This window comes from Ambystoma mexicanum, chromosome 6p, assembly GCF_040938575.1.
Source record: "Ambystoma mexicanum isolate Mex_15411 chromosome 6p, UKY_AmexF1_1, whole genome shotgun sequence".
NCBI lineage: Eukaryota > Metazoa > Chordata > Amphibia > Caudata > Ambystomatidae > Ambystoma > Ambystoma mexicanum.
In genome coordinates this window covers 318,143,908-318,156,518 of record NC_090935.1, presented here as the reverse complement: position 1 = coordinate 318,156,518, position 12,611 = coordinate 318,143,908, and the positions used below count along the sequence as shown (strand labels likewise).

The window sequence follows — 12,611 nt, the reverse complement described above, 5'->3', positions numbered from 1 at the left end:
GCCCCCCCTCCCACCACCCATTCTCTCTCTCCTCCCTCCTGCTATCGTACATTTCCTTCTATCCGGTAGTTTCACAAAATTGCATTCACCCAGATCAGTATTCAAAGAAATACTTGCTTTCGTTAAAAATCAGTATTCATTGCTCGCTTTGCATGCTCGCCTGCCATCCCAGTGTTCACTCTACTTGGTAGACTCACGGGTTGGAGCATAAGGCTTTCCCGCAAGGCCTCCTGCTGCTATAATCCCTTCTTTCTCTCGCGCTCTCTTTCTCTCGTGCGACGCCTCGCTCAGTCTCGCAGCTGCTCTATGTGGCTTTGCTCAACCAACAATGTTTCTCGCTGTCCAGGACTCTTACAACGGCTGTGCCTGGTCACGCCGGTTTCCCTCTCGCGGTCCGCCACCAGCCTCCTCCGCCCTTCAACTTTGCTGCCACTGCATACACTCTGCATCCTCCAAAGGGTCTCGATTTCTCCGCTTGCCATGCCGCTTTCCCGGAAAGGTCAGCTTTTGCCCAGCAGTCTGTAGCCCTGATTCCACAACTCACTCCATTTCCACAGTACTTCCTGTTTTTAAATTTCCCGCCACCATGATTTGTCCAAAAAGAGTATAGTGCTCACTGTTGAAACGGGAATGCTGCAGTACTCTTGGTGGCCTCCTCCTCGCCTCAGTACACAAGGGGGGAGGGGTGTGTGTGTGTGTGTGCGTGCGTGCGTGTGTGCGTGTGTGTGTGCGTGTGCGTGTGTGTGTGTGTTAGTGTTAGTGTTAGTTAATAAGGTGAGGATGTCTGTCTCTAGTTGGTCTCTTCCTCGTCCCAGTACCAAACTGGTGTTTCTTGGGGAACGTTTTAGGGGAGAAACAGGGAATTAATTGACAATAGCCTATAAAGGCTCAAGGGACAGAAGACTCATTGTGAAATCCTATGCATCACTGAAGGTCATCTCACCCCCACTCCCCAAGTCTCCTCTCCTCAGGTGATCCTCCCTCGTATATCCAAACCCAGGGTCAGGTTCCATGAGTGATGGCCTTTCCCTGGCCACCCAAGAGGAGGATCCATGGGGAAAAGAAGTAAGGACGCTCTCCGGTTCCTCACAGCACAAAGTGATGGCCTGCCCCACACTAACTCAGGAATATGATAAAGGCTATGCCAATTTCCCCGCTTATTGGTCGGATCAGTTTTGGGCATCTATTTCTGGGGCCGAATCGGTAGTAATGACTGCGGTGGCCCATCAAATTTTGATCCGGGCAAAGAAAATTCTCGCTTTTCATCCTACTTGACCTGGGCTTCTCCCAATTCCTTTTTACACTGCATCATCTTTTAAACATAATGGAATCAATTCTTTATACACTATTTTAAAATTTAACAATTGCCAATTTTATTTCTTTTTACCTTGATGAAATTGATGAATGTTTCTATTACTGTGCTTTCTCTTTTCACCTAAAAGAAATGGATGTATTTTTCTATCTCTGCGCTCTTGCTCTTTTGAGTACTGGTGAATCATGTGCTACGTTTTTCCTGAAGTGTATGTTTACTCTTTTATTGTATATAGTGTAAAAAGCTTGTCATAAAGGACTTAATAAAAAAAGTAGCAAATAACTCACACAAGGCATACAATTAAACATTAACACATTTTTATATAACTTATATAAGTGACGTATGTTTGCAGAAAAGGCAAACAAACCATGTACATAAGGAAATGGGGATACATAAAACAATTGACAAATAACTAACATTTCACAAATGCAAACAACGTGATCAAATATTAGTTAGGTTTATGTGTTAAGCCGTAGACACAACAAGGATCAAAGAAATGGATTAATGATTCAGATAAACAGGGTAACTTTGATAATGGACATTGAACTATATATTAATAGTAATTTAGACTTGTACATTGTTGGGTGATTTGTAATCATTGATTACAAAGGACAGCAATCAGTTTTTCTACTTTTTGGTAATTCCTTTAAAGGAAATATGTTTCAGAATAAATATTAAGTAATAATAACATTTCCTTCATGGGCTTTTGTAAGTTTTAAGAGAGCCTGGCAAATCATAAGAGGTCACCTTGGGCTGAGCCATAATCAGTCGCAAAGGCACTGCAGTCAACACGGGGAAAGGGGAGGCTTGCTTATAATTTCTTGTAAGGGGTACTGGCGATGGACAGAAAATAAATAAACGCACCAGAGGTCATCCGCTGACAGAAAGGGGCTTCTTTTGGAGTAAAGAGTGCATTGTGTGCTGAAACCTCGCTATTACAAATGTTAATAAAGTACTGGAGTAGTTCCTACTCTAAATTTTTCATGTACACCCTATCCATACAAAACATGTGTTAATTGTTATTATTGTTGTTTTGTTCTCTTTAAAATGTACTAAATGATTTCAGTCTAATTTGTTGATAATTGTCTAGTCCCTTAATAGTGGTTGATCTTATCTCATCAGTTAGCATGTCTCATGTTGGGCGTTTCAGGTCTTTATCTGGCCACTGTAATTGGGCACTCCTAAACTGTGCCCCCTCAGAAATATAAACTTTTAGTAACAGTCTACGTATCTCGGGCTGCATGAGTAATTTCCATCTTTCACCCCCTTTAGTCGCGGTGATCAGATCCTGGAAGCAGATTCAGTAAGTCTCCGCCATGCAGCTTTAAGCGAAGCCTACGCTATACTGAGTGAGTGTGGACCGGGGCCTGTCAGCCTCATCATCGGTCGTCATCCGAACCCAAAGGTGAGGAACAGACCTTCTATGAACTATCATTATTGCTTTTCCTAACAGATACTTTTTTTTTTCTTGTACTGATTTCTCATTTGGTTAAACTGCTAGATATTAAATTGGAATGTTAAGCAGCCATTCTTCACAATGTGTACAGTTTGGCAGTGCAGCAAATCTGCTCACCCCGGAACGGCCTAGCAATCCTGTGCTCCATAATAGTCTGCACCATTTTCAGCCTCCTCGTCAATCGGAAATCAGACAACCTCTATCTTGGCTAACGCAACCATGAACATCTCTTCACCTTAAACATTGTCTCCTCTTGGAACATGGATACCAACAAACATTTCGTAGGGTGACAAAAAGTATGGTTTGGTCTTCATCCAGGGGCCACATTGATCTCTGGCTGCGGCCCAACACTCGGGAGTCCCTCCAAAAAATGAATGCTTCAGCTTTAATGATAGTGAGGGTTACAAATTTCCAAAGATAATTTGTTATTCTTTAAATCGCACTGAACCAGTAATATTGATTACATTATTTGAATACCCCTTTCTGGGCCTGTTCACAGGCACAGATGATTTTTCCTGATTGTTACCATCAGTGGTAATCTGAGGGTGTACCCTCCTTACAGGTTTATCATCATCATGGTGGTAATGGCAGGGGATTTACTGAAATAACGCTGTACGTATTTCAGAAAGTCCGTACGTATCCTATAACACGTATATCTTTTCATCCATTTTTCCATTTCCTTGCTAATATTGAGGATGGAAATGGTTTATGTACAATACCGTATCATACTGTTACTGTACATTATTTGTAATGCGCAAAAGACGGTAAAAAATGGCCCCTTTGACCACTACATGGTGAAGGGGGACATCGGAGATGGCCACTTTCCCACGCCCTGATAATTCTCTCTAGAATGTTCTTTCTCCCTATTTTGAAGGGAAGGATTATGCTTCCCTTCCTTATATGTGAACACATTTTAAACACATCACGGGCGAGTGTCAGGGGGGCGGGGGGGTGATTGTACAAGTTTCCCCTGCACCTTTTGTGTGGAAAAAAAAAAATCGGAAGATCTCAAAGCCGCGGTCCCACTTTGAAAGACACCATGAGAAGGGGTTTGTTGTTTCTCCACAAGGAACGTGCTTTTAATCCAGTGCCAAATGGAGAATTTTAAAGCACTTTGTGCAAGTAACATTAGAAGGCCATGAAACGATAGAAGTAGCCGTGCATTGGGAGGTTTGGGGGTGCTTCTACATGGAGTCATTCATTGGGTGTCATTAGTGAGGCCGTTGAGATAAGCCCTCCAAGTCCTAATCGTGAAAAGGCAGCTGAAGACATATATCCCAGTGTCATTACATAGCTTAGGCCCTTTTCTCTCCCTTGATCGGCCTGTGGTTGGCATTGACAATAGCACCCAGTAGAGACTTGTGGCGATCGAGTGCTTTAATCAGGACATAGCATGTCAGCCTGTGCTTGAGATGCAATAGCAGCACCAGGACATGTAAGCGCTGCACTTTAAATAGGCTGATGATACCTTACAATAGGCATTAACTGGCCTTACCGGGGCATTTGAGACTGCACTTGGCATACAATGGAAGCAATTGAACAGAGGGTGACCATTTCATTTGGTGACTGTACCATGCATAGCAGACATTAACTGGCATTGGATGGCATTACTCAGGGATTGGGAGCCTGTGCAAGCATATATAACCGACACACCAAACTCGTCAATACCCCCTCCTGCTCCTACCTGTGCCCGAAATCTTTGTATGTTATGTTCACGCCATCTATTTGCAATGCCATTATCGTCACTGTGTCTGTCTTGTACTTGCTTTGTAACAACTGTAACCGCTACACTCTGTAAGAAAGCGCCCAGATGCCTTTGGGCTTGGCACAGTATATAAGCTTAAAACTAAATAAATAAAATAAACACCTGCACATGTAACTGCAGCTTTTAAAAAAACTTGGTGCCAACACACACAAATAATTTTTGTTCCTCGCTCATAAAATCTTTTTTAAACTATTTTAGCTGATAACACTTTTCACCCGGTCACTGTGGCAGAACATGATATCTACGACCTGCGGCTTCCATCCCTAAGTCGAAAGGTGACAGTAAAATAAAGGCACTTGGGTTTAGCAAGCGCTATACTTAAGAGGCAGTCACCTTATCGGCTCCATCACTGCTGTGCCTGCTGTGGCAGCAGTGCAGAGGTGAGGCAGGGGGCCACAGCAAACCATTTGCAAATTCGCTCCTTACCCTCTGTCTACATAAGGGCTATCCCTCATGTGGACGTGATGTATAACCCCGTAAATTGAAAATTGGATGCTGTCTGATGCCCAAATATGCCGCCTGCATGAAAAACATCTCTACAGTGCAGTTCTAATTCCAGCAGTCTCATTCCCTTTCTGGGAGAAATGCTTCAAAATGTGTTGACATACAATCCAAAGCGCCATCCTCTTTCCTCTACTAAGACCATTCATGTTCCTGTTGCTAGGTCCGGAAATGATCTGGGGCTACGCTCATGTCGGGACTGTCGGGACTCGGTGCTAGCTAGCGTTTTGGTTGTAGCCCGCGAGCTTCTATCCAGAGCTAGAACCAAAAGACCCGAGGCACACCTAGCAACGGCTCATTGACTCTACAACATTCTGAGTAGATTAAGCTGAATGCCAGGTGGGTATGCCATACACTCTGCACCATTCAGCACTGCTGAGTGCCGCTCTCCAGTCTGCGTCCAGTTGACCTGCATGCCCATTGCCGAAACAGCACGAGCAATGAATACATACTACCATCGGGAAAATCCCAAATGACAGAAGTTGAATCCTCAAACTCTAGGCCCATTCAATGATGTGCGGTGAACCCGCCAAAACCTCTGTTCGTTAATTCACCAATACACTAATGACAATCCGATATATCTAAAAATGTATACATCCAGTTGCACAAATTGTGATCCGTCCAAAACTCCATTGGTCAACTAATACCCCAAAAAATACTTCCATGTCTATTCATGCAGGCAAGCCAGCCACCTTTGTTTGCACACCGTGTGCCTTCAATTCAGACTGTTTCTCTCGGATCACGTGAGAAGCATTGTAAAATGAACTAGTTCCAGTACGGTTGAACACCGGCCCTCAATTATTTCGCTTTAGCCACTGTGTAGACCAGCACCTGTGCACAAGCATCAGCCGGGAAGGTTCTCCTCATGCTGGCGTAGTTGCTTTGAAGTCTACCCTGCAGCATCTTCCCGCCACAGAAACTCTGAGCACCCATTGATTTAACCACATTCTTCCACATGGCGAAATGTGGTGCTCTGAATAAAGAGCCCGAGCATAAATAAAACCAATTCTAGTCTTTTCCTAGGAACACCCAGTCCATCTGGATTGCCGTCCTCCCAAATATATTATAAGGTCATCCCTCCTACAATGGCACGTTGTCTTCCTCCCCACCATTCCAGCACGTCACCTTGTAATCTTCCTCTGGTGCCCTAATGATCCCAGAAGGCATGCATTCAATTTTCTTCTACTAGAACAAAAGTGTTAGTCCTTTTCTGCAAAACATTTTTGAATCAATTTTAATGTAGAAAGGAATCTGCAAGCTGTTAATTAGGATACACAGTTTCGTAGATTTTCAAACACTTTTTACACAATATGCAATATTTATTTCGCTATTAATCTATAATATGTATATGCTATTCGCCTTTTCGAATTTTACATATACCTTCCAAATTGGTCTCCGCACCTCTTCTCCATCCATTCATACCCAATATATTCATTCGCGCTTATTCAATCATACCTTAGCAGAGATTTACACTACAAATGAAAGAAATACCTTCTTTAGCCTCAACCACAGAATTGAGTTCCACATACCTTGATTAGCTATGATATTGTAGCCTCGCTGTCACATGCCATATATATATTTCCTCAATGTAAAAATATGTTGCCAATGTAACATGCCGCTATGCTATTGCTGTGCAGTTCTGGTTCCCCGGGGGTGTATGTCGTGCACAACACTGGGATTCATCACAAACCAATATATGCTGAAATGTGTTTAGAAAGACTAGTAATTTGTTTTCGCCTGCCATCCATGTTGCAGTGAGATTGATCGATGGCTGTGATTGCATCATTTCCATGGGCAGTCCGTAGCCGCGGGACATGCTTGATGTACCTTTCACTACCATTAACTAATTCAGATCTATTTTGGGAGGGAATTGATGGATATTTAATTATCCCAGAGAAACTGGAGTATAAGGAAATCCATTTTCTGATTATTTTTTTTTTACATCTGTTCGATTCAATGCAAGTACGTTAAAATTAGCTATAGTTGTTTTTAATCCTCGTTTTTTTACACAATGGGCCTCATTACAATACTGGCAGTATCTGTGACGGTATAACAGGCACGGCTGCCGCCGGTATCATTTTTTTTCCGGCGCCCGCGAATGGGCAATTACTGCGTCATTATGGTCCGGCCGGACCCGGTAATTGACCATTCGCGGGCGCCGGAAAAATATGCCACCCATTCCCATTGAGCTCCATAGGGCTCAATGGGAATGGGGAGGTCGGATGCACCGGCACCATTGGTGAATGGTGCCGGTGCATCCGACATGCTCTGCTCGCGAGTGCGGTACGCCCGCCTGGTCAGACCTTGCTGATGAAAAAGGCACTTGCGAGCAGACCTCGTAGTTTGCCGATCCGGTAGCAATGTTACCGGCAAGCTTACCGGTACCGTTGTTACCGGACCGGCAAACTTATAATGAGGCCCAGTGACACTGAAAATGTGTACTATGGAGAGTCTACATAGGCTCTGTAGGGGGATCACAATCACCGATAGTTTGTTGTAGTTCCAAATACACCGTTGGCAAGATGGTTAAACGGGATAGGTGGTGTGCTCGTGGATCCATTTCGTGGCAACATTTTGGAAAAATGTGTGGCTTAGAGGACATACTTGGGCTTATTTCTGAAGAAAATGACAGGTTTCACTGTCAGTTTAAAAAAAGCCTATTCCAGTATTTTTTCCCCAGCGATTTTATTTAGGGAATGGAGCAAACGAGTACAGTGTGTAGCTCTGCCAGGTCCATCAAAACAAAATGAGTAAATTAGTGATTCCCCCCTGCAGTGCAGCTGTTACAATGGTGCCTACAGATGAGGTGTAATCTTCCGTGGGAAAATATGCTGGAAGATACCAATCCTTTGCAGTAGGTAGGGGTGAGGTGCAGGGAGAGCAGATAAGCCCAGCACGTGAACCATGCTCGTCTGTATAGCACTTTAATAGGGAAAGGTGATTTTCCAAACACTCAATGCAGTGTCGGCATCGTGGGGATGTTTAATTTTACCTGCCCCTGGTGCCAAAGAACCGACCAAGTCAGCTAATGCATTGGAGAAAATCCCCTGTTCCAGGCACAATACATCGACCTGCCCCATTAGAAGTTGCATGTTCGGCTACCAGGGTTTATGCACACACTCGATTTGTGTGCCTGTACAATATGCAGTGCCTGCTCAAGGTGCGCTCGGAGGGTGTGACCGCACAAGGGCGCCTCCCCCGTCCACTGGAGCTCCCCCCCTTTGGCACATCAAATAAAGGTGCCTTGCCTCCAGTTCATTTTACATGACACTGAGCAGGAGGCTCCAGCTCAGTGTCATTTAAAATTAAGTATCGGTCTGGCCTGGCCAGCGCCTATTAAAGAATCACTCTGCCCTTGAACACACATTACAAGAACAGCAGGGGGCTCAGTTCTGTTGTTCGGCTGATACTTGAGAACCAGTATCAACCGAACAACAGAACTGAGCTCCCTGCTGTTCTGCATTTGTGGTGGGAGGGTGTGATGCAGCGTTGGGGGAATCTCGTACAAGGCGCTGGCACACCTGGGGCTGGCACTGCAACCACAGGCAATTTGCCATGCCTAGCCCCTATGGAAAATCTAAACACAAATAATCTCATTGTCAAATTACTTAGAAGCGATTAATTAACTTTCCATGAGGGCTATAGATACATGTATCTCCTTTTATATTTATACTTAATTTTTTTTAAAGGAAAAATGTTCTGCATTAGTAATAGAAGCTTGTTGGCATCTTGAGTAGGGTGCAGTAAACTTTTATAGCCCTGACAAGCTAAAAAAAAAAAAAGAGGTCTGCAGCCTGCCACTCTCCAGCTATTTGGGCTACAAATCCCATGATCCCTCACCATTGACTACTGTCTAGTGTCTGATAGGGATGTAACGGTATAACGGTATTCCGTTAAAGATACCGCGAACCACTCAATTGAACAATAATAACCGTCGCATTGTTCATACCGGTATACCGTGTATACCGTTACGTGTGCTTTTCAATCTGATTTGGAAAGCTGCAGTAAGCAAGTGCTGCGCAATCTTGGTCTTGCACTGTTGGATGTGCCATCTGCCAAGTAGTTTCAGTTGGAGGAGTTTTTAATGCCATTCCATAAACTACACGTGCCTGACACAAAATCAATATGTTAGCAATAGGAAGAATAAATACAGTGCCAAGAAGGAAAAGGGTTTACTTTGGGTTGGCGGCTTTGGGGTTTATATATTTATAATGTATAATGTTTGCTAAACGTATGACAATGGGGGATGTCCCTGGTTCTATCATTGAATTAACATATGATAAGTCACACTGCGAAATTCACTCATCTCTGTGGGTATTCCCTGCTGCCATACCAAAGGTTGACATGTCCTTGATTACTGAACACCTTTTGGCCCACAAGTAAACTAAAGGCTGTAACGTAAAGAGAGCATGTCTATGCGTGTGTGAGTATGCGCACAAGCTTATACTACCATCAACCTCCATTGATCTGGGGCATGCATGTTATAAATATGGCAACATGTTCATCTTCACCAGTAGCCAGTAGGGGAGGTAAAAGCCTAAATGACCACTTAAGAAAAGCTATTCAGTTTGCTTTGCCAGTCGCAGCAGGGCTCTCCCACTCCTCCTCTCCACACATGTTTGTGTTTGGTGGAAGCAAGGGGTGGCATATCAGTGAAATGTTGAAAAGCCCAATTCTGACTCTGGGTGCCGGGTTTTGTTTGTGATGATAAATCTGACAATTTATGACCTTTTTAGAAAATATTTGTTAAGATTGGTTAACTCCACCTGCTATACCGCGATAACCATGATATACCGTCATTTTGCAAGAAGGTTATCGTACTGTCATAAAACTAATACCGTGACACCCCTAGTGCCTGATGGGAGTTGTAGTCCAAAACATCTGGACAGCCAACAGTGTCATACCCCTGAGCTAAAAGGAGCATAGTGGGTGAGCGAATGATGAATGACAGAACAGTACTGGCTATTTAATGTAAATTCTTTATTATTTTATTGTGTGGAACCTTTAAAATCTTTAAAAAAAGGAAATAATAATAGAAGGCCCATTTTCCTGTAGCTTACTTTTCACAATGACTTTTGGATCTGGTGTACTGGTGCAGGTGTAATTTAAAGCATCACGAAACAAGCCATATGTGGTCATCATTGTTTTTTTCTTCATATATAACTAGGTTTCTGAGCAGGAGATGGATGAAGCCATCACCCGCACTACTCATCACCGTGAAAGTAAGGATTGTGGATCGCGTCACATTTTATGTCAGTGTGTAGTTTGTGTGTATTTGTGCAATGATTTTATAACACAATACCTCCTTAATTGTCAGCCCAAATGAGAGAATGTGTTAATAAATGCAGCTGTGAGTTGATCGATCTGATTGTTGGGGTCTCAAGCATAGGATGAATGTATGATGTTCGTGTCTTGGTAACCGCCATGCTTGCATGCATGTTCTATTCCCCAAAGTAAATTCTGTTATTTGGTGAGAGGTTGTGCTATCTGAAGTAGGCACCTGCCATTTTCTGCAAGTGTGTAATGGATTGTGTTGAGTATAAACTAACCACCGACTGTAGAGGATTAGGAGTGGTTTGTTGAAAGATCTCCCCACCCCCGATCCGTACAGCCTTGCGCCACTGCAAGCTCGGGCAACTGAACGGTTTCGAAGGGCAAACTTTTCTCTTCTGATAGTATGTCCGTCAGGGATTGTCGTGTCAATATGATGTCATCACAGCATCTCCCCTTGCTACAACACAAAGTTTATGGTTGATTGTAGATGAGGCGCTATTTTGATACAATGGTCTGGCGAGGTCAAGGCATGAGTGATGGGCATACTGAGCCATCTCCTGCAAACTTTAAAAGTAGATGAAGGTAATGAGGGGACTGGAGGGAAGGCATGGTATCATACGTATTGACACTGACACAATGGATACAATTTATAAAAACCTTATTGAAAATGTTGGGGTTGGAGAAACTCCTATTCTGCCCTATAACTAAGATGGAAGTTGTCTCAGCCATCAAACGATGAACAAAACAGTCTTAATAGAGTATGTCAAATCAAAATGGCAAGTGCTAAAAAAAACTAAAAAAAAACCTAATGCCTGCCCTATCTCTTGTACAAAAAGTGTAAAAAGGAGAAACTGTATGCAAAATGAAAAGTCAGTGTTCAAATGATAATGTGGCTGAACCAGCTGTCCTCCCCACATTGGGCCTCATGGCATACAATGATCCTTGTAGGCTTTCAAAATGATGTTTCAACCAAAATGTTCACAAAAGTCCCCCTCGACCTTTCACTGCACAGTTCTCGTAGGTCTCCCTCTGCTGGGCTCAGACTTCTCACGATACAGTTCACACAAAGTTGTAAGGGGGCTCCCTTCCCCAACCTTAATATACTTTCGGTCTCCCTCAATCGGGTTTGTACCACTTTCAGATGTCGAAGTCTTTTGAAAGTGCATGGCCTTTGTTACAGACCACCACAGGACAACTTCAACTCAACCTTCACTATTTACTTTCACTCTTGCTGTTTTTTCACACTTTAGCTTCAAACAATGCACCTTTCACAGAGACTTTCGAATGGGCTACTTCCTTTTACTGGACCACTCTGTTACTTTGTATTGCTGATCTTGCAGCTGTATTTTACTTTAAAGTTCATTCACGGGGCTGCCTTTGTTTGCATTTCTTCCACATGTGTGCAGCCTTCACTTGTGATATAATGTTGCTACTTCATTCACTTTAACACACACCGGTCTCTCAGGTCGCTTGCCAACTCACTGGCTGTGTGCACTTCTTTCTTGTATTGCGTTTTCTGATTTTCGAGTCAAGGTTAGTACCACAAGCTTGACCTTGTCTCCCCAACTCCGCTGTTCACCCGGGAGGGTCGCTGGTATCCTTGAAACACAGTGCAATTTTCACTTGTGGGATATGGCCTTCTCCACGTGTCTTGGTCTGTTGGAGGTAATGACCTCCAGTAGGGAAGCCTTGGAGTTTTTGGCCCACTGCTCTTGTCCTTTGGCCCGTTGTTCTGCTCCGATAGGTGTGCCTTTGTCCCAGAAGTTCTGCTCGTTCTCGTTTTCCGCCTTGCTCAGAGCGTGTCTTTAGGTGTTGCCTTTTATTCGTGTGAGGAGAGCTAATTGGTATCCGGTGTAGGCACTTAGGGTAAAGTGCCTGACTTTGCCTGACCCAATTAACGGGACATGTCTAGTACAATGTGAGAGAGTTAGTCTGGTTACTCTCAGTCATCCTCTTCCTCGGCCCAGTGTTTGTGCAAATAGGGGGGGACATGGGACTTCAGAAAATCCTAAAGAATAGGATGGGGTAGATGAACAAAAAAGGGGGTAATACTGCATCTCACCATCTGCTATCGCATCTCCACTCCATGAAGACCCCTCACCCAGGTGATCCTTCCGCACTAGTCCACCCCCAGGAACTGGATCCAAAAGCGATGGCCGTGTCCTGACCACCTGGATGACTAGTCCCAGAGGACTAACCGGTGCAATACCCTTTGGTTTCTCACAGGACACATCAGTATTACTTCACCATCAAGTGGGACTACTACGTCTTTGACTTTAATCCTTGGAGGGAGTCCGTGACCT

At 43.8% G+C, this 12,611-nt stretch overlaps 1 protein-coding gene across 6 annotated transcripts in view; it reads left to right on the top strand.

Moving 5' to 3' along the window:
• The window catches only part of PDZD2 (PDZ domain containing 2), a 1,567,362-nt gene that overhangs the window by 1,346,371 nt on the left and 208,380 nt on the right, over positions 1–12,611 (top strand). For all 6 annotated transcript variants that reach the window (XM_069627074.1, XM_069627075.1, XM_069627073.1 and 3 more), the window contains 2 exons: positions 2,585–2,717; positions 10,202–10,256. In XM_069627074.1, coding sequence (XP_069483175.1) covers positions 2,585–2,717; positions 10,202–10,256 — 188 coding nt within the window. The remainder of the gene's footprint in view (positions 1–2,584; positions 2,718–10,201; positions 10,257–12,611) is intronic.